This window comes from Aotus nancymaae, unplaced genomic scaffold, assembly GCF_030222135.1.
Source record: "Aotus nancymaae isolate 86718 unplaced genomic scaffold, 86718_ANA_hifiasm-v0.15.2.pri h1tg000040l, whole genome shotgun sequence".
Lineage (NCBI taxonomy): Eukaryota > Metazoa > Chordata > Mammalia > Primates > Aotidae > Aotus > Aotus nancymaae.
Window position 1 is genome coordinate 38088851 of NW_026988454.1, and position 27573 is coordinate 38116423.

The 27573-nt window shown below is 35.1% G+C and overlaps 1 protein-coding gene across 1 annotated transcript in view; it reads right to left on the reverse strand.

Annotated features, from left to right (window-relative positions):
* The window catches only part of LAMA2 (laminin subunit alpha 2), an 886276-nt gene that overhangs the window by 50072 nt on the left and 808631 nt on the right, over positions 1 to 27573 (reverse strand). Inside the window, exons 42-50 of the mRNA XM_064360706.1 lie at positions 26062 to 26178; positions 23913 to 24095; positions 19060 to 19214; positions 12116 to 12259; positions 10954 to 11087; positions 8739 to 8898; positions 5049 to 5173; positions 1530 to 1692; positions 712 to 856 (exon numbers count right to left, since the gene is read on the reverse strand). Of these exons, the coding sequence (XP_064216776.1) occupies positions 712 to 856; positions 1530 to 1692; positions 5049 to 5173; positions 8739 to 8898; positions 10954 to 11087; positions 12116 to 12259; positions 19060 to 19214; positions 23913 to 24095; positions 26062 to 26178 (1326 nt within the window). The remainder of the gene's footprint in view (positions 1 to 711; positions 857 to 1529; positions 1693 to 5048; positions 5174 to 8738; positions 8899 to 10953; positions 11088 to 12115; positions 12260 to 19059; positions 19215 to 23912; positions 24096 to 26061; positions 26179 to 27573) is intronic.

Sequence of the window (27573 nt, forward strand, 5' to 3'; positions counted from 1 at the left end):
ACAAAGTTTCATTTGCAGATATTGGTAATGCCATAGTACACAGAGTTAGTGGAATTATATACTTAAATAGTACTACACTCAGAAAGAATAGACTTGGATTTCTGATTTGGTTGTGAAATCTTTTATAAACATGTCTGTGACCACATAAAAGTTTGAGTGTATATTTCACTTTCTCTAACACTGCAACAAAATACCTGCTATGTGATGAGATAAAACAATGTTTGTGAAAGTGTTTTAAAATGTCCCAGAACCATAAACATGCCGTGTTACTATTGACCAATTATTTACTTGCATGCATACAAATGTTTGGCAATTTAAATGAGCAAAAAACTGGTAACTATGTCCTACCACCCCTACAGATTTTAATGTGGGCAGCTTTAAAGGAAACATCTTGGCAAAATAGGAAGAAAAGCACCCAACATTTTTCAAACATATTACAGGATATAATTTTGCAAGTTGTAAGACAGTTTTATGCTTTCAAATTAAGCTCTCAGTTTCAAAAGAAAATGACAGAGAACCATTTGGCTCTTCAATCAGTCATGTCTAACCCAAATCACCTATAATCTAGGCCAAAAAAAATGACTGTATCAATTTTTCACTGAACTTGTGAGTAGCTAAAATTATAGACAGAGTCTTCCACTTGATCAGGTTCATGTGCACTTTGGATTGCATGATTAAGGCCCATACTGCATTATTACTGTTAAAACTTACCTTGTTTTTGAATTCTTGACAGGGTGAATGATTTCCATTTTCCATCATTATGGTTTTGATTGCTGACAACAGAAGCCATTCCCGAACCCAGATCATAACTGACTTTTATGTGCCCATCAGTGAGCTCCACACTCATGAAATCTCTCTGTTAATAGAGTAAACATACACCAGTGATCAGATACACAGAGAAATATATGAGTGTTCGCTTTTTTTGTGGGGTTTATATTAGGATCTTGTGGCTAAATTGCTGAATATGTCACTCTGTTACAGAATCCATTTTGAAAATAGAATTGATGTTACTATTTTCTGAATTTTTGTGGCTGTGATATTATGATCCAAATGGTCACAAACAAATTTCTAAGACATACTCTTTTATTATAGTAGTAAAATGTGAGTTCCTTTGAAAACATATTAAGTGAACCAAAAGGTATGTTCCCTGAAAGAATTCACTAAGAAATACTGACCAGAAAAAAATGAGGCCAAAGAATATTTAGAATCACCTTTTCAACTTATGTCTCTGAAAGAAGATAAAGGAAGCATTTTGATGCTGCATGGCTCCATGCTGGGAAAAATTATTACTGGATGCATTGCTTAAAGGATTATGTGGAGAGTTGTACTGAAAATAAATAGTAATTAAATTGAATCTGTGATTAAAGTTATTAATGAAAATATATAAGCACTATCTGTATCACCTATTCTTGGTTGTCAGATAGCCATCCCAGACTTTTAAAAAAATAATTAATAATTTTACCAATAATGGATAAAAGAAGCAAACACATTTTCAATCACAGAAGATCTGCTATGCATATGATCCTTACCAGGTCTCGTGTGGCAAGATACATCAGGAGAGCACTCGATGAAAATGTCCTGAACTTGAACATGACAGTGGAGATGTTGGGGTACCAGCGAATGGGACGGCTGACCAGTGCATAACCTTCTCCATCAAATTGAATAGTCCCCTCACTATCTTCCACCTGAGGACTGAGAAGAGAGGCATTTCACATGAATCAGACCATGTCTATTTGGTCTGTCATTATTCAATGATGCATTGAATAGTGATGAGATTGCAGGATGTTGTAGGGCAGGAAGTATCCTAAATACATCTTCGTTCCTTCCACGTATCTCCACCTCTACTGCCACTGTGCTAGACTAAGTAAAAACCATCTTTCACCTTTCATTAGAAGTGCAATAACTGGGTCATTATTGTTTTTAGTGCTTTATGTTTTGCAGAAGTACTTGGTAGTAGATAGTTATATTGATGCTTAAGGGTGTCTTAGAGGTATTTGGGCAAGGTGGTGGGGTTTCTGGATGGGCTGACAAAACATTATTACATTTCTTATATATAGGATTCTACTCTGAATACTTGCCTCTAACACATTTTTCTGGAAAAAAGTAGATTCAGACAATGAAGGAGGCCTGTATTATTTTTTTTGTATGTTTTTATCTGCCTTCTTCACTAGAATGTAAATTTCATGAGACCATCTAAGAGATTATGGGCCAGGTCCTATGTCAGGCACAAACTCAGCATCTAGCACATATAGTACATTACTTGGATCCTAGAATCCAGCTGATGTTTGTGGGATGAAAAAGATTTTAGTATAGCAAATTGCCTCACAGAGAATATATGTTTAATCAATATTGGATACATAATTAATGAATATCTAAGACAAGTCTTGTGAATACAACATTTAAAATACTTTTTCCAAACACGAGGCTATTTTTATGTATCTCTCTATCTACCTATCTGTCTGAAGCTATTGCAATTGTGGAGATATCTGCGGGGAAGAGTTATGGGTTGAGGGTGGCTAAACACAGAGCTGTAGATCAGTCCACTTCACTTAATTCATTAGCTGTCACCTGGAGAAACAAAGTAAGTCTGGCTTTGAATTGGAGACTATGGGATGAGAAAAAATATGGTCCTTCCAGGTATATTCTATAATGTTTTGACATAGAATAGAGTTATCCTATTCATTCTGAATATATTTACCAAAAGACCCCTACTCTTTTATAATTAATAAATGTTAAGCTTCTCAACTTGCCTTTTGTTTCTCTTTTGAAACTTGATGTCTGGTAAAGTTAGTACAAATTAATTATGCTATTTCGGAGCAACTATGTTCTTCTACACGTAATTCAAGTCAACGAGACCCAGGTGAATATTGGGTCTTAGTCTATTTAAAATATCATCATTTCAATGTTTAGCTAATTACATTTTACTTGAAGTAACTTTTTTCCCTTGCTTTAATCTTAATGTGAATTTAGAAGTGTGAGAAAAGTAAGATACACTTTTAAAAATATCTTTGACAGATTACTCTTTCTAAAGAATAACAACAATTTTCTCTCTTCTACTGACTATTGAATAAGTGCAAATTTCTAAAACTGACATTCTAAGGTCTTTACAACATTTTCTCAGTCTACCTCTTTTAGCCTCATCTTTTACATCTTCTCCGTAAAATCACTCTTGCTCTTTGGTAGGAATGATTGCTCTTTATGTTCAAATGTGATAAGTATTTTCCGGAAAAAAACAAATAAACAAACTCCAGGAGTTCTATAAAAGTTATTCTTACAAGTAACAGGGCTTCTGAGAAAATAGGATGGGGGCCGACCACTAAAAACTTATACAACCAGCGTGGCGTGGTGGCTCATGCCTGTAATCCCAGCACTTTGGGGCGTCGAGGTGGGCGGATCACAAGGTCAGAAGTTTGAGACCAGCCTGGCCAATATGGTGAAACCCTGTCTCTATTAAAAATACAAAAAAACTAGCTTTTCCTCCCCTCCTGGTGATGTCTCTTCATGGCTGGGACTAGACTGTATTCATTCTAGTATCAGGAGGTTGTAAATATGAATCTCTGCAACCTACAACACACCCTATGAATATATAGGTGTACTATTATAATCATAAATTAGCATAATACTTTATATGTTGAAAGTGCAAAATCTTCGCAGAATTGATAATTCGTGATGTTATAGTCTCACATGACATGCACTGCTAAATGGATATTTAAATGCCTTAGATGTTTTGTTGATAATAAGTTTTTGAAAATCCTACTTAGAAATTTACAGAAGAAATGCTTAGGGAAAAGTTGGCTTTTGTTTGTGAGTAGCAGAATATTAATGTGGACGTCAATGTCTTTCGTGTATTGAAAGAATTTTACAGACAACCTTCCATGTTAGATGCTGTTGAAGATTATTGACAAAACCATTTTAAACAGTGAGTGGGTCAGGCTTGCAAACTATCCTCAATTTCACGTTGACAAGTCCATGATGTCAAAAAGAAACAAAGAGAAGTTAAAACTTCTAGAGAGATAACATTTTGAGGCTACTTTCTTCTATGAAACTCTGGAGATGTAGAGAAGGAAATGTGAAGTGTACTCTTTAGTAGGGAATTTGGGTCCTAGAAGAAATGTATATATGTCCTTTAAATTGAAAATAACACAAACTCCTTAGCACTTAATGGTTTTTGAGTTGCTGTTATGACATGTTAAATTTGCAGGTATTTAAAGTATGTTTTGTAGTTTTAACGTAATATAATAAAATTGCTTTAGGCTTGGGTGATGAGAGGGCTCTAAGATTTTCATGCTGATAAATCCTCTACTTCTAGCTTAATGTTTTATATTCTCTGTTCATTTTTATATAAAAATGTTTGTTCTTTACATATGCTTAATATGATAGGATGTTAAATATGTTCAAATTCCTACTTGTTCTACCCTCTATCTTATAACTGAGGACATGTATTAGGCACTTTCCTCCTGGACTATCTCAGCCCCTTGTTCTCCTCTCTTGAAGCAGAATCTTTAAATCCCATAGGTTTCCATTTGAAGCACTTGTAGGATCCTATGTGTCAACTGAAAAAAATCCTGTAAGAGATAAAACCTGGGATAGGGTCCTAATTGTTTTATAAACATAAATGGAGTGAATTCATGCTCAGCAAGGCCTGAAACTTAATCAGTTTTGGGAAAAGTCTCTTTAAGAAAAAAGAAATTATTACAATAAGATACTCACAGACACAAAAAACCCCTTGGACATGAAGGGACATTGGAGTAGAAAGAGACTAATCTCTTAACTGATCATAGTCAAAATCTCTTATCTTTGCAAATTTTATAAAAACATATGACTATGAAAATATACTGCTAGTATATCTCCCAGGGCCTTGGAAAATGCCTGCACAAATGCAGGCAGGGACTGGAAGATTCATTAGTTTTGTGGTAATTCCACCTTTGAGCATAATCATTTCAAACCTGCTCCACATCATCCACATGATAATAGAATACTGTGCAATAAAATTGAAGCTTTTATTATGCACAGAACAGACCCTGTGGAGAGATCTCATCTCAACTAACCTGACAGTACATCCTTTGCAGTCACCTTCTTTTTCTCGGAAATTCCACAAACCTATAGGTTTGTTGTCAAAGTATGTTTCTCCCATACAGCCGGTGAATGTAATCACACGTACAGCATCAGCCTTCTGCAGAAAGAAATACCGTATTTGTTAGAATTTGGAGTTTCACAAGTAATCTTGGTTTATCCATGGGAGTTATTATCAGCAGAAGCTGAAGTGATCATTATCCATTCTTCCTGATATGTTGGCATTTGTACATATTCGTCTTTTCATCATATTATATCTATATCCTTAGCACTGCTCCAGGATGAGTCAACAACAGAAGAAAAGCCTAGCTGTTTTATCAATGAATGTTGATTACTTTTCACTATAGCAGTTATCATCCTTGGTAAATAAACACTTCCCAGCTTCTTACTTTAGGTGAGCTGCTGACCTCCACAATTCTATTCTTTTGTCTGTAACATGGAATTGTTGTGAAAATACAATTAGATTATTTATGGCACCAATATCAGTGCCTGACATACAGAAGGAGTTTAATAAACACTAGTGCTCCTACATCATTTTTTTTTGTGCAAATTTGGGCCACGCATACACAAAGATTTTTCCCCCGAGATCAGAAGAAAGGGTACATGCTGATGACATAGAAGAGATTTTTTAAAAGCACTTGTATAAATCACTCTATGATAGTGCTGCCCTAAATTTTGAAATTTCTGTTCACAGCCAAGAAGATTTTAAATTCAAAGGAATGAAGAAAAAGAAAGCAACTTTGTATGAAAAGAGACCATGTTGGCATCATTTGCTCATATACATAGCACAGGGCCTGGAGTCAAATAGAGAATCAATAAATAATCTGTTCAAATTCAATCCTGGTGTCATTTTCACAGGAAAGGTCTTAGGTTTGATACATACCACAATCATGAAGAAAGGGAATGACCTGCTTCCTCCTAGAGAAGTTGGTTGTACATTTAAACAACTTTTTTGGCATTGACATATTATAAACATTTTGGTAAATGACAGATCACATATATGACGGTGCTTCCATAAAATTATAATACTGTATTTTTACTGTACCTTGTTTATGTTTAGATACACACATACTAACCACTGAATTACAATTACCTACAGTATTTAGTGCAGTAACATGCTGTAGCCTTGGAGCAGTAGGCTATACCACAGAGCCTAGGTGTGTAGTAGGCTATACCATCTAGATTTGTGCAAGTACTGTATGCTCTACGATGTTTGAACATTGAGGAAATTGCCTAATTCCATCTTTCTCAAAATGTATTCCTGTTATTGAGTGACACAGTCATGTCATATTCTGGTGCCTATAACTTTAAAAACTGTGCCAAAGTGAACCCATATTTACTCGAATTATCTGGGAAAAACAGTGCATTGACTCGTTTGGTTTTTAGAACACATATAAGAAGATACTTACTGAATAGTTAACATTTTGTAGCTATAGTTGTAGGTTAAATCCACCAACATGTACATCTTCCCACTGCTGTGACCACGTGTTGCATAGCCACATAGAGAGATTGTTGATCAGAGCCCCTGACTTGCATATTAGAGTGGTCCTTGCCATGCTCTGTCATCAGTCTGAACCTCTTAATTTTCTAGTGATTTTCCTACTTATGAATTCTACTTGCTTTTTGCTTCTTCCTGAATTCTGAAAAGCTGCATTTGAGAGATTTTCCTGCTTATTTGAATGCTCACCAGCAAGTTCATTTAGTTGTTTTCAGCTTTTGGTTCATATTCTGGTGTGGCAGGAGCCTTGAAATTCTTGGCCAAAATGATTTCCTAAGGTTTTCTATAGATTTCATTTGTTCATGTTTTCTTTATTTTTCTGAGACTGACAGAATGCTGCTTTTGTGCCAATGACATTTGCATAATAATTATTAAGGTACAATTTAAGGTGTGACTACCACATCTTAGCTATTTGCCATATGCTTTATACACACCATCTCACTATTCATTGTGGCAGTGAAGCAAAATATTGAGAATGAAGACTATTGTGCCTATTAACCTATGTTTAAAGCCCAGCTCTGCTAATTACTGTGTGACCACGGTCAAGACATTTAACATATCTCTTCTTCAGATTCCTTAACTATAGAATGAGGAGAATATTAGTATCTACCTTGCTATGCTGTGAATGTTTGTGTCCCTCCCAAAATTCATATGTTAAAATCCTACCCACTAAAGTGATGGTATCAGGAGACAGGGCATTTGAGAAGTGAGTTTTAGATGGTGAGGGGTAGGGCCTTCATGAATAGAATTAGTGCCCTTATAAAATAGGTCCAAAGGAGCTTGTTCACTCCTTCTACTATGTGAGAATACAGCAAGAAGTCTCCTTCTATGAAAAACTGGCCCTCACTAAACACCAAATCTGCCAGTACCTTGATCTCAGACTTCTTAGCTTCAATAACTGAGAAATAAATGTTTGTTTATTTATGAACTACCCAGTTCCATGATATTTTTCTTATAGCAGCCTTAACAAATTAAGATATACCTTTTAGGGTTGTAAAAATTAAACAAGTTAATTCATGTAAATTACTTAGAACATTACTTAGCATATAGGAAGGGTTATAAAAATGTTAAAAAATGTATCATTGTATCCTACAATATGCAAGCAAGGTAGGTATTTTTATCATTCTTTTCTAGTTGAGAAAACCAAAGTCCAAGGGGTTAAGTGACTTGCCCAAGGTCATATTTTAGCAAGTGGAAGAGGAGAGGACTCAAATCCTGGATTTGATTTCAAAATTCATGGCTTTGGTACTACTGTGTGCTATCCCTATAGTTATCTATCTGTGAAGGAGAGAAAGTCGATAATATGACTATATGTTACTATGTACTATATACATTTATATGAAGTTCTAAGAAATGAGGATAACTTTAGCATGTGGTTTTGGAATCAATTCTCATACTTTAGAGTCACATCTCATACTTAAAGCAAATAAAATAACCTCATTCTGTATGAAGGTTGAGTCCTCATAAATTTGAGGTCATCCTTGCTTTTCACATTTTCTGACTAATCTCATCCCAGAGTGATTCTGACAAGCCCAGGATTATCCATCATATTTGTTGTGCTCCTGCATCTCACCCATAGTGGTTTCCCAACACCTAATTCCATTTAATCAACACAAGCTTCTTTAAAAGGCAGGCATTTTGCAATTTGAAATGAGCAAGGACTGTCATGAAGCAATTATGAATATTAAATGCATCACCCTATAAGAATAAGAGCAATCTGAAAACTTTAAAAACCAGATCATGTTTTGAAAGCTTATAGCTCCTGTGATATCTCCCAAAGTATTCATAAATCTTTTAATTAGATGTGAGTATGAACTTTATAGCACTTCATATCTATAAATCATAAATTGATTCAGAAGATGAGGTATACTTAAAAAACACTTTGCTCTTGAGGCAACTAAAATAAGAATACACAAAAAACTGATGCCACAGATAAAGACAAAACAACAGCTGTTTAAGTAAATACACATAGGCTGAAAATATTGTGTTTCCAGGTTGAATATTCAAAGAAGAAAATTCTTACTCAAAATAAATTCATGTTTTCATAAATGCAAGTTAAGTAAAACATGGCCAAGTTTTACAGAGCTTTATCATGACTTCTCCTGAAGTAATCACGTCAGTTGTTGTCAAAAGATGAAATAGAATGGGAGGAGGATGAACACATTACCTTTAATTTCCCAGTCAGGCCACCAACAAACAGCATTGCATTTGCATCCACATCTAGAATAGTGTACCCTGGAGGAGATGTCGAATGGTATGTGCTGGGCACAATGCTGGCTTTGGGTCCATCCAGGGCTCTCACAGAAATAGTTCCATTTCTCCCAGTTCTTCAAGGGTACATGTTGAAATGAAGGGGAGGAACATACAGAAAATGAAGTATGTATCACATTTCTGGTAATTCCAGATTTAAAAGATATAAAATGCAGAGACTTGTTCTTAAGAATTTAGGAGAAAACTGGCTGTTTAGTTTCTAGCATTCCAAATTAATTAGATCTCAAATCAATACTCAGAGTCTGATTTTGGCTGAACAGTTATATCAGTTTCAACCAGAACCGATGAACACCATATCCTGATTGTGTGTGTGTGCATTGACATGAAATGACACAGCAGCAGTTAACTGATGGAATTGCTGTTGGTTAAGTGGAAAGCCTTTTTTTCTATGGCTTATATAATAATTTACTATTTACCAACACATACAATTTACATAAGTTTATATTGCTTTATTCAGCATTTTGTCTAACTTAGTTTAGCAATGGACCCCAAATGAGCCACCCTTCTATATCATAAGCCTCATAACTTCTCCTAGAATTCTTTATAATATCTTGGATCGCTGATTGTTGAAGTAGTCTTCCTGAAATGGCATATATTTTATTGTTTGGCACAGCATCTTAACATATATAGTACAATATCCACCTTTCAGATTTCAGTGTACAAATTGCATAGAAGTTCAATTTTAAATTCAATTAACAGGATTTTAAAGTTATTATCATTTTATTTCTAAAGTGACTGATTTCCATGAGCTGTTAAATATGAAAATCTGGTCTCTCTTTTGAGACGAGCAGTCATAACAAAACTTCCATGTCATATTTCTCTCCCTGCTGTCTCATTTTGGTAATCTTTTTATCTTTGAGGATTCAGTGTTAAGTGAAATACATGATAACAAAAGAATGAATTTATCAAATAAGGTTCACCTTCTTTAACAGAATGTATATTTTCTGAAAGAAGAATTGTACTTTATGAGTATAAATGTCCTTAAAACCGGTTAAGTACTTAATTCCCTTAACACCACCAAACATGAAAGCACTCTGCCACTCTCTCTCTCACATGCACACACACTTTTGCTGAAAAACTTGCTTAAAAAGAACTAAAAATATTGCTTCTCATTGTTTTTTTTTAAACTTTTTTTTTTTTTTCTAAGAGATGAATTCTTGCTATGTTGCCCAGGCTGCACTGCAGTGGTAATTCACAAGCACAATCATCATGCACCACAGTCTTGAATTCCTGGGCTGAAGCGATCCTCCTGTCTCAGTCTCTCAAGTAGCTGAGACTACAGGCACATGCCATTGCACATGGCTCCTTCTTTCAAGCTTTTTATTATGGAAAAATTTAAGTATATACAAACAGAATAAAACTCTATGCATTCATCACCCATATTCAACAATTACCAGTTCTTTAAGCCTTCTCTATCTCTGATCAGCTTCATGTCTAGCCCTAAGCCCTTAACCATACCTCCCAACTGTTAGCTGCTTTGGGCTTAACAGGGAGTTGAGAATTGGGAGAACCAGAAGAGAAAATGAGAGGGAAGTGCTGAAGACAGGGATAGTTCTGTAAGTAATCTATATGCTGCTAGACGTTGATAATTGTGTTAAACCTCCAAAGATAGAATAACTGAATCAATTCTTGATTACTTTCCATTTTAAGTAGGGTGGACCTGATATGTTACATATGAATTTCAGTGTTTGATACTGCATGTACCTATGGTGGCTATGTAGACTGAAAGAGAAGTTATGTACATCAAAGACAGGCAATAATGGCAGCTCTTATGCTCTGGCTTCTACTGCCTAAGAATGAGCGGCAGTACTTTTCTCAAGCAAGATAAGAAGACTAAAACAGCTATACTCCCAAATTCCTACCAGATATAAGATGAAGGAGTCAGAAATGGAATGATTCCTCTGGCCAATACCAGGATTTGTCAGTTCCTAACAAGTATGACAAAGATACCCACTCCCCGACAGGTATACATATAATATGTAAAATTCATACACGTGTCTACATACATACACAGCTGCCTCATTGAAATGGAATATAAGTTTTCTTATAAACTGGGAAACTATTTCAAAATTCTGTCATTTAATTATCTTAATCTTTATTAAGTTGGTTACCTTGATGCTATGATACGGTACCAATAGGAGTCATCAATAGTCAAATCTGGGTACTCTACACGTCCAACTCCAGATCCAACATCCCAGAGGAAACTGACTTTGCCTTTACGCATTTCTATAGCCAGAAAGTCAATCTAGTTCAGAGAAATACAAAAACAAGAGATACCAGCTATAAAGCACTTTTAAAGAGGAGACCAGCAGAGTGTTTTTCAGTAAGTGCCATTTGCAGACAAGTGAAATATTTAGAAGCTTCATGATAATATTTGTCAAATAGTATTATTTATTATTATATATCACTAAAATAATATTTTATTTTCATATCCTTAAGGCAAAAAAATGCATAATGCTCAGGCATGTTTGTTAATTTTACCAATTCTAGTTAGGTCTAATTTTGAGACAAAAGCCTTTCTCACTCTGGTACTTGTGGTAAAGATAAAAGCAAATATTTAAATTCAGACTTCATTATTATTTTCACCAAGGACATTGTCATTTTTCAGAGGGCAACTATGATTTTATTTCCCAAATTGACCCAGAATTCCTTACCCAAATGGCAAATATTGACTTATGCCATGACTGATTTGTTAAGAAGTCTTATTCATTTTGGAAGATCCTCATGCACGCAAAGTCAAATAGTTCGAATGGAAGAAATTAGAACTTTATAGGTGGGCTTTTATAGACATAATCTGTGTTATTTCAATTTGGGTCATAAATTCAACATGAGTTTGAAGAGTTTTCTCTGGTAAAAAAAAATTAGTACACACTTTGCTATTTTCGTTTCATTAACGGAAGAGTTTGTTGTAATTTAGTTTGAACAATAAATAAGAGCAATAAATAAAAAGTAAATAAAATAGCTTTATTCTTATTAGCCTTTCTTCTTAAATCACTGACTCTAAAAATATAATTTAAAAGAAATGCTGATATACTGACAAATGAAAGTAAGTGTGAATAAATACTGTAGTTTTCTTCCTTTCATTTGACTTATAACTTAATTTGACACTTCAGAATTCTGTGAGGTAAGATGCTGAGGTTTTCAAATCTGAAAGCCTACATTAGACAATTTGGGGACCATGTTACTGGATTCTATACATTTTCCCCAATATCAGGATTAACCTCCAGCTATACACATACAGCAGCCTAATGAAAAGTTCAATATTAGACTTACAAATTTGGCACTTCCAAGATAAAAAAGGAGGTTGTCAGCAACAGCTGTCTTTACGTTGACAACAATATTATTATAACTTCCTTTCTTGATTTCTGGCCTGTACGTTCGAATGCAGTCACCTCCCGAAGACACAGATACTTTGATCTTTAAGAAAAACAAGGTACGAAGAACTAAGAGTAAATCTCTCAGAAAGTTTGAAGTAGCTTCCAAACAACCACAAAGCCATCATCATTTTTTCTTTGAAGTTATTTTCCTATCATCAAATAACATCATTAAACACCCATATGCAGACACCATTATACTCATTAATGAGGGCACAGAAGAGCAGTTTTCCAGTAGAATTTTGACAATGAGTTGTACACAGTTCCATGTCATGTAAGCATACTATTTTTTGAAGCATGCAACTAACAAATTTCTACTGTCATACCTTTCTCTGTTATGAATATGGGAACATTTTAGACAGGTGATTTTACATGGAGCTAATGAAAATGATCTTTATTAAGGTTGTTTAATGAAATTTATAATTGAAATTTCAGCGGTTTTGGTATCACTTAAACTAAGAAACTATTTTTCTTTCAGTTTTCAAGAGGAAATTACCTACTCTCCCATGCTCTTACAGTTGAAAGAGGACAAATAGATTTTGTTCTAGATGTTCTAACAATAAGAAGAATATTAATCTTTCCACTCAGAATGTACATTTCAGAATAAATTATACCTTTTCATGAAGTTGCCAGAAAATGAAATGGAAATAATTTCCAATGGCTATCACTACTAATGTATTTAACAGCTCCCTTTTCTTTTGAATAACACCTTACAAATTACTATAAATTGCTAAAAAAGGAATTCCTATATGAATAGAGTAACACTGTCCATACCAATTTTTACGTACATTTAGAAAGCCTTCCTTCAATTCTAAATAACACTGGTTGATTTTGATTTAATTTCCATTGGATCAGATGGAAAATCACCATCAAAGGGTTACTTTCAGGATAGCAAAATAGTGGGTTGGACTCAGAGGGAATCTGTAACTTTGCTCATTGATAGCATTTCGGAAGGAGGCAGAGAGAGGGGAAGATGTAAAACCTCTCTTTGCCATTTGTTCAAATGCCCCTTGGCCTTCACTAGCAGTGAATTTCCATTTTTTCATTTCTTCTAGCGTTTTGTGCTACTCATGTAATTTGCACATTTGGAAGAAAACCAACCAGCGTTATTATTACCCCCATGGAAGGGCTGTGCTAGCTCCCAACAAGAGAGCCTAGAAACCAAAACAGGCTCCATATGATCATGACACCGGGAGGTGTCTCCAAGAGTCTCATTTGTGTTTGAGTAAGGGCAGAACTGTGGCCCTTCTCCGAGGGTCGTGAAAGTATACTGCAAAGGTTGGGAGCAGTGTACTTTCTCCAAGGATCATGAAAGTATACTGCAATTGGTTGGATTCAAAAGAAAAGGCTAAGGAGGGATTTTTGCAATAGGTAAATTCATATAGATTTGAGAACTTCTGGGGATACAGAAGATCTGTTACATCTCCTACAGACCTGCATAAGTCATTTATTTGTTTATTGTTGTTGCCTCATTTGATCTACTAATCCAATTGTATTTCCACAAAAAGGAAACTGTGTTCTGGAGAGAAACAAGGGCTGTTTCTTCCACCACCTGGAGGAGGGTGACTCCTGGAGGCCTGAGTGTGGTGGCCTGGGGCTGGACATTTCAGGAAGCCTACTGCTTAAACCACTTTCTTGTTCTTCCCTTCCCCAAAAAGTGGGACCAGTCAGCCAACTGATGGGTGTAGGACTCTGGACTGACTATGGTTCCCAGAGTGTTTGCCCTGTGTCCTAGGGAGATAGCCTTCTGGATAGGGTGGTTTTCAGTTGGGACGTTTGTTTTCTGCTTCACAAATCATGGAGTTTCCCTTCTACCTACAGTGTTGAGAGTAGGTGAGTCAAAATGAATTGCAGTACAATGGAGGTAGGAAATGTACAATTTTTACCTGGATGTTAATATGGTAAAGTAGATGAGCAATGAGAGCTGGCAAAGGGTGTCCTATGATAGAATGGCAGCTATACCAAAGGTTACTCAAGGAATTAGAGATAAAAAGAATAAAGCAAAGCAAGAGAAAGACAATACAGTAGAGGGCCGGTGGGAAAAATATGCACTTCAGATATTTTTAACATTCAGGAAATGGTGTTAGATATAGTAACTTTTTTAGCAATTTGCTGAAAGTGAACCAAAATCATTATCAGGGAAGACTTTGGCATTGAGAAAATTTAATATCTGAGGCAGGTTACAAGTGCCATTGACATCATAAGGGGATCAAAGAGAACAAAAAATCAAGATCTGACTGGAATTCATGAGAGGAACTGAAGAGCATGCTGCGTTATCCCTGGCAGACAATCATATTCAAATTCCGAATAGGGCTGAATTAGTAGTAAAAAGTGACTGTATGTAGTTTACTTCATTTTCATTTTATAAACACTTTATAGCTTGGTCCTATGGCTATATTATGGCTGGTTTAATTCCTAATAAATCAGTTTTGTTTAAAAAACACAATTGAATAATATCCCTCAGTTATTATTTAGAGTAGAAATGACTGAATATAAATGAAACGTGTGATCATTTAGTCACAGAATGAATCTCAGTCCTTGCTTAGGTAAACCTGGTAAAAATAATAGGGGATGACATGATTGGTGTGTTGAAAAGGGGGTTGTCAAAGTATAGCAGACAGAGCCGGGAGCGGTGGCTCACACCTGTAATCCCAGCACTTTGGGAGGCTGAGGCAGGTGGATCACGAGGTCAAGAGATAGAGATCATCCTGGCCAACATGGTGAAACCGTGTCTCTACTAAATATATTTGAAAAAACTAGGTGGGTATGGTGACATGTGTCTATAGTCCCAGCTACTCAGGAGGCTGAGGCAGGAGAATCACTTGAACCTGGGAGGCGGAGGTTGCAGTGAGCCAGGATCATGCCACTGCATTCCAGCTTGGTGACGGAGCGAGACTCTGTCTCAAAAAAAATTAAAAAAAGTGTAGCAGACAGAGCAGCAGCACTGAACTCTAACTGACCTGGTGAAACTCCATCTGAGAACTCCAAGTCTAAGAGAGCAGCCATTTAAAAACTGAGTATCTAATGTCACTAGAGGTTACAACCAATCTACTGTATAGAATACATATGTGATAAATGTGATTCTTAGAACAAAACGGTGGTGTTATACTCAATATGCTAGCAATTAATCCTGTAAAGTAAGTGCTATGACTTCAATATGTCCACCAAAATTTATGTGTCTGAAATTTAATCCTCAGTGCAATAGTGTTGGGAGGTGGGGCCTTTTGGGAAGTGTTTCAGTCATGAGGGCTCTCTCCTCATGAATGAATTGATGCCACTATTAAAAAGGCTTACAGGGGTGAGATCTCTCTCTCTCTCTCTCTCTCTCTCTCTCTTCTGCCATATGAGGACAAAATTTTCCTCCTCTCCTGAGGATGCAGCATTCAAAGCGCCATCTTGGAAGCAGAAAAACTGGTCCCTAACCTGCCAGTGCTCTTGGACTTCCCAGTCTCCAGAACTGTGAGAATAAATTTCTTTTCTTTACAAATGACCCAGTCAGTGACATTCTGTCACAGCAGCACAGAGTGGACTAGACAGTAACCTCCTGCTCAGTTCTCACACATTCATAAAGAAAATCCTCTTGAATTGTCTGCTTTCTGTTCTTGGTTTTGGATATACTCTCAGAACCTGAAAAATTTACTTAGCCCAAACTACTGACAGCCAGTACATAACTGGTAATGTCTACCTTTTGAATACTTTGTGTTTTGATTTTCAATTATAGTTATTTCTTTTAAACAACTTAAAACAGGAAAATCAAAATACTATGTCTCTAGAAGAAATCTTTAGGACATATCCCTCTTGCAAGAGGAGAGAAATTCCTGAAATTCAAGCATCCTTTTAGGATGTTTGACTCTATCAATTATTGTTATTTCTAATGCAGATCCTTGGTAAGACATCTAAACAAAAATCACTAAGCATTAAGTATCTTTAAGGCATTTCAACAACACAACATTATTTACCAGTTAATCATCAGGAACTCAGACATTATTGAGTATCCCATTATATTTCACTGTATTCTTCATCCAGTAAGTAGGTCATTCATTTAAAGGAGTATCAGCCACTCAATTTCAGAATCAACAAACCCAGAGAAAGCTACTTTAAAATAAATGTCTTTAATGTTTTGTTCTTGTCAAGTATGTGCTAAGGTCATATCCAGATATCCATATTTACAAATCAGAAAATGTAATGTTCATTTAGTATAAAACTAATTTGAAAAAAAATTGGCTGCTTGCATATTTCTAACATCTTACAAAAAAATAAGGCCTTGTGTTGTAATTCCATTTCCAAAAGTGATTGGCAATTTCTTTGAAGTGTCTGGACAATGATTACTTTTTGTAGCATTACTGTTGTGCCTTTCTTTCTTTTGAGACAGGGTTTCTATTTGTCATCCAGGCTGGAGTGCCATGGTGCGAATATGGCTCACTGCAGCCTCATCCTCTGGAGCAAGTGATGCTTCCACCTCAGCCCTCCAAGTAGTTGGACTATAGGCATGCCCCACCATACCCAGCTAATTTTTCCATTGTTTGTAGAGATGTGGTTTTGTCACATTGCCCAGGCTGGTCTCAAACTCCTAAGTTCATGCAATCTGCCCACCTCGGCCTCCCAAAGTGTTGGGATTACAGGTGTGAGCCACCATGCCCAGCCTACACCTTTCTTTTATTTTGTGCTTTAAGACAGGTTTTATATGCTTACATGTTTGAATGTCACCCATTTGTGAGTAGGGGAAAAGCACTCACAACTGATGAATATATGGGCGTAGTTTTAGAAATCTTTACAATGAAGAAGTAATAAAAATGTGTAAATTTCTCCACTTGATCACTAAGTCAAAAAATGTGGCTAAATGTGAGATTCACAAAATAATATTTACTATTATTGCTTCTTCTCAGTCAACATTGCAAAATATAGGAGTGGTACATCACGTTCTTCTTTTCTCTTGCCACAGCTATAGTTGGGTCCTTCATTCTTCTTTCTTTCATCTCCCTCACAAACTGCTTCTGGGTTTATATTAAAAAAGCACAGCTCCGATTATACTGTGTTCCATGCTCAAAGCTTTCAGCTTATCCTTTCCAGTTAGGCTTATCCCAAGTACAAGCGTTGCTAAATGAAACTGCTTAACATATTATTGAAGGCCTGACAAGATCTGTCCTCTATTGACCTTTCTAGTTAAATGTTTCCTTTACCAATTACTCTGGGCAAACTGAACCTTTTTTTTCCTAAATGGACCTTAAACTTCCTTCTCCCTCTGCCTTGGTTCAAGCCATTCCCCCTTCTCCGAATACTCTTCCTGTCCCCTGACTCCACTCCCAATTCCTCAGCACTATCCCACCTCAATGCCTAGCTCCAATCCTTCCCTTCAGGAAATCTTCCGGCCCTACTAAAGGTGATGCTTCCTTCTAAAACATGTCACTTCTTGCAGCTCCTGTAATGTGGCACAGTGTTCTGCATTATGTGATAAGATATGTGTACATATCTTATTTTTCCTACTATTTTATAAACTTTGTGAGTAGAAGAACTCCTTTATTCATCTTTGTGTATCATACAGAAAGTAACACTGAACATAGTAGAGGCTTTTTCCATGTGGTCAAATCTTAGATAAAACTTCAAACCGTGAAGTAACATCTGGTTTCTTTTAATCTTGTGCTTTACATACATAATGATCACCTGTTGATGATACTGCCTGGCTTTCATATTCTAGCTGGATATATGATTTCTCAGATCCTTTCACTGACGTATTACTGTGATCTTATGTAATATCATCTTCACTAATCTCTTTGTTTTTTTTAAGTTTTTTTGTCAGTCAGTCGCAAATTCCTTTCAATGTTCACCTTGAACTTACTGCCTTGCCCTTGTTTAGAAGTGTTAGATGTACATAAGGAGAAAAAAGAATATGCTGTTACTGGAGCATCATATTCTTAAATATTACTAAAATGTATCTACGAAAGGGCTTTTCTGATCATCCTAGCTCCAATGTTGTTCGAAATGTGGAATGTTTCACACGAAAGACTAAGGTATCTAACAAGGTTTGAGTTCAAGCCTGACCATAAGAAAACTGTCTCTTTCTTTCCTTCCTTCCTACCTTCCTTCCTTCCTTTCTTCCTTCTTTCTTTCTTTCCTTCCTTCTCTTTCTTTTCTTTCTTTCTTTTTTCTTCCTTTCCTTTCAGGTTTCATGTTGGCGCATAACAACTTTGTCCTGGTTCATTAGCATGCTATCTTCTAGAAAGTTCCATTCCTATTCTAGTAAACTTCTAATTGGGAAAATAAAGAGCAAAATTTTAAGACAAATCAGGTATTTCCTATCTACTCCAAAATAAAAAAGAAACGTAAAAATTATAACCAAATCCATTTTTATTGTTGCTTATACCAGGCAAAAGAATATATATAAAATGTTTGTTTCTCTTTGCTCTCATTCCATATATTGTTCCTTCATTCCTGCCTTAACCCCACTAGTTGGCCTTTTTTTTGGTTTGTTTTTAGCAAGAGGAAGGCACTCTTATCCATACCTTTTTAGTATACATTAATGTTTTTTTCTTGCTATTTGTATTACTCTATTCAAACAGTAATAATGTATACCAGAATTCCTAATACTAAAACATTCCTAAATCTAAAGGCATTTCATGAGAACAATAAGTGGTGATTATTGTTCTCATGAAATGTCTTTTGAAACTTAGAAACAAAACAAAACTAACCTTTCCCCCATTCCAACCCCTCCTACTTCAAATAGCTTCAAGTTAAAGGAAAAGAACCCGAGATCATTCAACAGGGAATTCTGGGGAAAGACATTCGCTCTGGGAATAATCCAACAATTGCAATCAGTTACTGATACTGATGATAAAAAGTACTTACAGAATTGGCTTGTTTCCGGGCTTGGTTTATCAATTCCTTTATCTCAGAGATGTTTTTCTTCAGGTTATCCTCAAGTTCCTTGATGGGTTTGAGTTTATCTATTAGCCGGTCAGCTTCCTGTTGTAGATTTTTCACAGTGGCATCTGCATCTGCAACTGCATAGAACAGAATCAGTGTGCACATATACGCGTGCACACACAGAATTAGAATAGCAGTATGCTTAACCAAACAATTTCATCTTATTAACGTGACAAAGCATGGCCATAACTGCTAAAGCAAAATGTGTGATGGCAAATGTGAATATTTTAGTCGAGACTCAAGCAGACCAGAGGAGTAGATGTTAGGACAGAGGGCCATCACTTTTGCTTTGTGATTAAGGTAAAAATTAGCATTGAAGATAGAGAATATGAACTTAATTCAATGCTTAATTTCTAACTTCAGCCAAAAAGTTAACCTTTATAGAATAGAACTTTAGTCACAGAAGCAAGGAAATAAAAGCATCTTTAAAATGTCACCTAGTCTGTCCAAGCCAGAACTGTATTTAAATTAGGGTTTTTACACAAAATTGGTTTTCTTTCTTTTTCTCACTGTCTTTTTTTTGCACCTCTTAAAGAGAGAAGCTATCAAAATGTCTTTTGAAGAACATTTTGATGTTGAAAAACCCTTAGACTAAAGCCCTATATCCCTTAATTAAATCTTTCATGGTGCAGTTCAATTTCATTTTGAAGAATAGTTGATTATCCTGTATTATATATTAGATTGACCCATATTAAACAGCTGTTTTTGTAGGTTAAAAAAAAAATAAAAGGTTACATATTGGCAATTTCAGAAGTTTCAACCCTAGAATAGTTGAAGGTCATCACTGATCCACAGACTTTTAGTATGTGCTTTTCAAGGGAGGGCATATGACATGTGGTAAACCTCTTATCCTATTGCTGAGATGCTGGCAGTCTCATCCACACTATGTCATTTATTATCTGATTAAGTGTGTATTGTTCAGCTTTCTGTCATTGTGACTCCAATGAAAAAGTTAAACTGCTTAAGGTTCAAGGCTATATGCCATGTTAGACTCTGAATGATCTACTCTGCAGTTGACAGAGAACCACTGAGAACTAACCACCAGGAATGAATTAAATGTGCTCAAAGGGATGTAAACTATTATTTTTTTAAAATTAGGTTTTGAAGTAGCTATTTTGAACTCATAATCATAACTCATGACTTATATTGTTAGTGGCATTTAAAAAGAACATAGGTCTATTACTAACTTTAATAGATTTGCTATATCAAGAACTGAGCGCAATATTTTCTTCCTGAGATGCATGTTATCTGGATAGAAGTGTGTGTTACATCATCATACAGATAGCATAAACACAGTTATCTCTTTATTTTGTGTACTTTTAATAAACCATTTGTTCATTTTCCCCTTCCTTTAATTCTCCACGGTTATTCTGACATTCTACGAATTATTCTAACACTGAGGCAAAATGATTTAGATTTAGATTAATGAGAAAGAGAAAAAGTAGTTAAACAAAGACTACATAGACTTAGGCAAATTACAGGCCCTTTTATTCTCAAGTTCTCAGAAATTTTTGCCAAATGTTTCAAAATGGAACTTGGAAGTTGGTCTTCTCCCTGCTTTTTTCCTGTATCCTCTGGAGCAGTTGAAGTTTTGCCAAGTAATCTCTTGCGTGTTAAATTTCCTCCCTTATCTAGTGATACCTCTTTTAGAGCTTTGCCTATTTGTCCTTTATTTTTGTTGATGAAGCCTGACAATCACTTAATTTTTAATCTATAATCCTAAGAAGTCACCTCTTAGATTTATCAGATCTATTATTTTCTGTCTTCAAATTCATTAATTTTTCAATCTTTTTCATTTTTTAACTCTACTTTTTCTAAGTCACCAAGTCTATTGTTTAAAATTATTATTTCAGTGATGGTTTAGTAATGTAATCACTCTAATTTTCCACTGAGGAGACACCCTTGGTCATAATTTTCAAATATTGATATGTTAAATTTTGTTGTTATTGTTACTATTTTTGTAGCTATGTTTTTCAGTTTTATTTTGACTTTCAATTTAAAATATGGGATGTTTAAGGGAGAATATTTTTATATCCCAGTAGGTGCTCATTTGTTAAGACCTAATTTTATTATGTGTTTCTCCAAATATAATTCTACAGAAGTTGAAAGTAATTACTAACAAGGAGAGGAAAATGTGATCTTTGGGGTGGGTGGGTGGGTGAACAACAACAATGTAGATCTAATTTATTTTAATCCTATTGCAAATAAGTCATTTGTGTGTCAGGGGCTGAATTTATATTATCAGAAGCAACATAATCTAGTTAATTCTATAGAGAAATTCAGTTTTCCACTTTTATGTGGCTATCATACATATATTTCACTCATTTTTCCTTTTTGTAGAAATAGAGTCTTGCTATGCTTCCCAGGCTGATCTCAAACTCCTGGCATCCAGTGATCCTCCCACCTTGGCCTCCCAAAGTTCAGGGGTTAGAGTATGAGCCACTTCGTCTAACCAAACTTTTCATAACACTATTAAAAACATTTTATATCACCTATATCCACACATCACCTTTTTATAAAGGAAGATGACTTTTACATATCTACCATTAATACTGTGACAGTGGAAAGAATCGCTATGCAATGTTTAAACAAAACCAAAACATAGTACATGCAAAGCTGAAACTTTTTGCAATAGGCAATGAAGCACAAGCGTTACTAAAAGGTATATAAGTAAATATATACATACTGATTTCTGTAGGCAATTTCACATGGAAGCAAAACAAAGAAAATTGAAAATTCATGAGGAAGTGTTTTCTATAAATATTATAAAGTAGTAACTATAAAAAATGGTACTTTTCATAACAAGTACTAATTATAAATGCAACCCATTTTAACTCGAACAAATGTTATCAAATGAAAGTGCACAAAATATATCATTTAGTGGTCACTATTTGTATTTTAAAAATTACTTCTATGTTCTAGTAAGATGGAAAACAGGCCCAATTTAATTAATATTTATAGATAATTAACTGTTTCTCGTAATAGAGGATAAGATCAAAACAGAGATATTATGAAAGGTCACTACCAGTTGAGAATCAGTCTAAAACAGAATGGAATTCTTTTGGAAGGTATAGAATGGAATTCTTTTGGAAGGTAGAGTGCAGGAAGAGGGAGAGGGTCAAGAAAAATAACTAACGGGTACTAGGCTTAATACATGCATGATGAAATAATTTATACAACAAACCCCCATGACACAAGTGTACCTATGTAACGAACCTGCACTTATACCCCTGAACTTAAAAGTTTAAAAAGATAGCTTAAATTATAAAATAAGCAGAAGAGATAGTAATATTTGCTTAAAATTTTGTTTCATTCATTTTTAGTGGGAATATTGTGATTTGGCATAGATGAGAAGAAGTTATTCTTATGGAATCCTCGAACTACAAGGGAAGCCATTTCTGGGCTTACATTACAAAAATTTTAATGTTTTTATCTCCCCTTTCTCCCTGGCTCTGATGTTTGTGTTATATGTGTTTGTACTCTTCCTTGCTCATGAAGGAGCCATGTTAATAGTGTCTATTATGTCATAGCATCCATAGGATTTGATTCGAGGAGAGGATGCTGAAATCAGGCTCCATTCCTCACTCAAACAGCATTTGAATTGTATGCCATATAATACCAATTGTATGCCATATAATACCAAGTGCTTTTGCTTTTATACTCCAAATATTTTGAAATCCCCCTAAAATGTTGGCATATAAAGAGGGTTAGTCTCTTGAAAGTGAAAAGCACAAATTACCCAAGCATCTCCTTTGGTGAAACCGTGTACCACGGGTACCAAGATAACCCCCCCTTTTTTTTGAGACAGCATCTTAATCTGTCACTCAGGCTGGAGTGCAGTTGTGTGATCACAGCTCACTGCAGCCTCACCCTTCTGGGTTCAAGGGATCCTCCAGTCCCAGACTCCAAGTAGCTGGGAATACAGGGGCAATGTCACTACCATGCCTGGCTATTTTTAAATCTTTTTGTAAAGATGGGGTCTTGCTATGGTACCCAGGCTGGTTTTGAATTCCTAGGCTCAATTGATCCTCCCACCTCAGCCTCCTAAGTGCAGGGATTACAGGTGTGAGCCACTGTACCTGGCCCAATATAGCTTTGTATCATTTGACAGAAAAGGAAAAATGCATTTTAAAATTGTATTTTTTGACTATATTTAACTAATAATAAAAATTATATTTTCTCTCAGGTTTTCTCAGTAAATCCTTAAGTCAATATAATTTGATGCAATATAAAAGATGTGAATAGTCTTTAGAAATCAGATAAACACGTTATTTTCATTTCCTGGAAATGTTAAATAATTGGAATCTAAATTATAAAATACCAAGATTTTCAAATATTAATGCATTTCAAGTTGATAGCATTTTCATACCCTGTTCTAACAAGCCTGCTGGTGAATGTGCCCCTTAACCTCTGTGTTCCATGAAACTTCGCCAATTCTGAGGATACAATTACCCAAGTACAACTGTATTTTGAATTACACAAATGGGTTAAAAAGTGTTTGGCATCTCTATACCAAATATCACGCAGACCTTGAGAATTCCTAGTCTCTTCTCAACTGGAAAAAATTCAGATGAAAAAAGCAATGGGGCAGAGCTGGAAGACTTGGATTCCAGCTTTGGAACTGCAGGACACTGGACTCCTGAGCCCAATCTGTGAAACAAGGAAGGCAGACTACACTACGGTGAGGGCCCTTTTCAACTCGAGCATTTAGGAGTCTGGGATACTTTTACAGTGAGAGGAAATAAATGACATCATCACAGTGAAAAAGATCTTACTGTTCTTGGAAGGATCTTTAACCACAGCATTCGTTTTGGCTACGCTGTCTGCTAGTTTATTGTAATTCTTCTTCAGGCCATCGAGGTTCTGGTGGAGCTCTTTAATCTGTGCCAGTACATCTTTAGCTGTGTCGTTGGCTTGCCTGGCTTTGTCCTTAACAGCTTGCAGTTTAGCAGCTGTGTCTGTCAGCAGATGAGGGTATGAAAAACAAAACAAAGGGTCTGGAGTTAGTGGCTTAATCCACGCTTGTCAAAGTGAGGCTGCGGCTGGCTGACCTCAGGGACGCATTTACAAAGGGAAAAGGCTGAACTTTGTCTCATTCAGGTGTAGCAAATGAAGCAAATTTTTTAGCTAAATTAAATTTTCTCAGGGACTTTTGCTATGAATAACTGATTAGCTCTTAACGTAGCGAAGTGACTATTCTAAACGTTCATTGTATAAGGTCATATTGCAATTTGCTGCTGAACTTATTAACGAGACAAACTTATCCTTGGGAGCTTCATCAAAACTAGGTTAAGATTCAATCTGCATTTCCAAAGCAGGGCAGGGGTCCGGGTGGTGGTTGGAGGAAAATGAATGTATTTTCATGTTAGGATGGAAAACATTTTCAGGTATGTTAGGCTATGCATTTGTATATTTATGTTTGTTTTCACCATTGGAAATTTTCTATGCACTTACAACTGAAGAAGTGACATGAAAATCTGAAAAGTTACTCAAGTTTTTTAATGTTAAAAAAGTAAACACCTTTTAGATTTTAATATTAACTGTGTTGTATAAATATGTACATTTGTCTCCTGATTCTAATTTGTATATTGTACCTATAGATGACTACTAGTGTGTATAGGTCAGCAGTTACGATCACAGGCTCTGAAATCAAACTGTGGGGTTTAAGTCTCCTATGTGCAACATTAACAGTATCCTTCAGTATCCTGAGTCTGTTTCTTACCTATGAAGTGGGGATAATAACACTATCTTCACTGATGTTAAGTGTTAGTGCTAACTTATGTAAAGATAGTGTTATGGCAATAACACTCTCTATACTTATGCTATCTATAGTCAATATACTTATGTGAAGTGTATGTCATCCTCATACCAACTGAAGCCACAAAAATTTGCTCCAATTGGTATGAGGATGACATACACTTCACATAAGTATATTGAGTACTCAATAAGTGTTTATAATCTTTGTTGTTATTATATAATGCTTTAAAAATATAAAAATAGTAAAAGTAGTATCTGTAAAATAATGTATGCTTTCAGGAACTAATATCATGTAATAATTTTCAGCAGTTCTAATAGGTAGAAAGATATTATAGACATGGTTTGACCACCAATGTTTCTGAAAGTTGGGATAGCTAAAGAAATTGAACTTTATCAAGAGAGAATGCAGTGGGTTCTCACCTATTACTGCAGGTACTATAATAAACTGTGGCTTTGTGGTACATCAGTATTTTAGAGAATAGTGTCTATGTGATTTATTCTATCTCACTAACACATGATTTATTGTGCTGAAGCACAGAAGACAATACAGTTGGCCCCCCATGTCAGTGGGTTCTGTATCTGTAAATTCAACCAACCTTGGATAGTTGGATAGTTGGATATCTAAGGGAAAAAAAGGATGGTTGTGTCTGTACTGAACACAACCATCATTATTTTTTCTTATCATTATTTCCTCGATAATATACTATAAAAATTTATATAGCATTTACATTATATTAGGTATTACAAATAATCTGGGGATTATTTAAAGTATATGGGAGGCTATGCATAGGTTATATGCAAATACTATGCCATTTTATAAAAAGGGACTTGAATATCCAAGAATTTTGATATCTCTAAGGGGTCCTGGAATCATTCCCCTGCCAATACTGAAGGATGAGTTTTATAATAATAAGATGACTATATCTTCCTTTTTGTAACATAGTCCTAAGGATACTGACTAAAGGCAATCAAAGATTAAAAAATACCATAATGCAAAGTATGGTTTAGTTTCTCATTCTCACAAAGAAGAATTCATAATTAAGAAAACTAGTATCTATTTTCCAGATGATAGTACAATAATAATCTTAGAAAAAAATGATAAAAGTTAACAACAAAATTTAAAACTTCAGGTCAACTGACACAATTGGTGGTGTCCTGAATGCTTACCATTTGGAATAGCTGATAACTTTCCCAAAGTGTCATTCAAAGCTCTCAAGAGATCCCCATTTCTAACATCAGCATTTTCTATTCTGGTTTTTAAGCCATTTAGATGGTCTTCATTTTCTGTGAACAGAAAACAGAAAGAGTATTAAATAAGTTTTATCATCTCTGAGCTTATACCTGGATGTGCAATTTCAGATTATTTTAATATAAAATCAATAAAAAGCAAGAAAATGTATTTAATGTATTGGTATTTATACATATATATATTTCCAATCATAATAAAATATGTGTTTTTATTATCACTGAATTATTGGCTACTTCTACATGTTGAACAATGACATTTTCTTTTTGGTATCTGATCTGTATTTTCCTATAGAGGAGAAACCTCTAAAGAATTAATCTTTTATTCCATTTGTAACTATGCCCTCTAGTTATCACTCCCATTGATTCCACTTATTTAAAAACTTTTATTACCAAAATGAATCATTGGGTTAGATTTTCAAAATCTCAGATATGATTGTTTAGCAGAATCCTCCAACTTTAGTAAATAATATTTATTTGGATAAAAATATAAGCTAAAGAAATTGAAAAACAACTTTTAGCACATGTCTGACAATAATCATTTTTCTCATAAAGAAAACAATCTTTTTCAAATTGGGTCCAACAAACTTTACATAGATTTTTTTTGTGTTGCTACTTTAGCAATGTTATCTTTAATATCCAAAAACACCATTTGCTAGAGATAATTTAATATTATATATACAAGTTTTCCAGCTTCTTTCCACTAGCTTTTTAATGTTCTCTAAACTTTAGGTTAATTTATATTGTAATAGTAACTAAGCAGTTTAAATTCAAGTACAACAATATAAAGAGTAAAATTTGAAATTATTGAGGGGAAAGAAAATAAAGATCCAATCTGTTGATATAAGTTTAGAAATCTTGCTCAGGTATGCATTAAATTGCAAATGTATCATAAGACTGAAATGGAATTCATCTGTCTTCTTTTTCTTACATCATGTATTAGTGAAAACTGAAATTGAAAAAAAAATGAAAACTTCTATACTTCCCACAATACTATTTACCTCTCTTGACTGCATACAACAGATCATTTCTTAGATAGATTTTTAATAGTTTCTTATGCCATAAAATTTTTTTAGGGGGGATGCATACTAGTTGTTAAATTAGCTCCACAGAAATGCAATATGTAAATACAAGTCAGAGTCCCCAAGTAAGGAGGAGCACTGAGAAAGGACCAAGAAAGAGAAGGTGTTCCAGTCCCTCCTGGATAGGATGGACCAATATTTAGTAAGAGTAATGCTTGACAAGCATTGAGTGTGTATGTTACACGGATTTAGCGTTCATCAGTTTCAGTGGGTTGTTTTACTTAATCCTTACAATAACACTGATGCATGATGTATATGATGATGTATATACTATTACCATCTCCAATTCACAAATGAGGAAATTGAGACTTAGAGAATTTGAGTAAATTCCCTAAGCCTGCATGGTTAATAA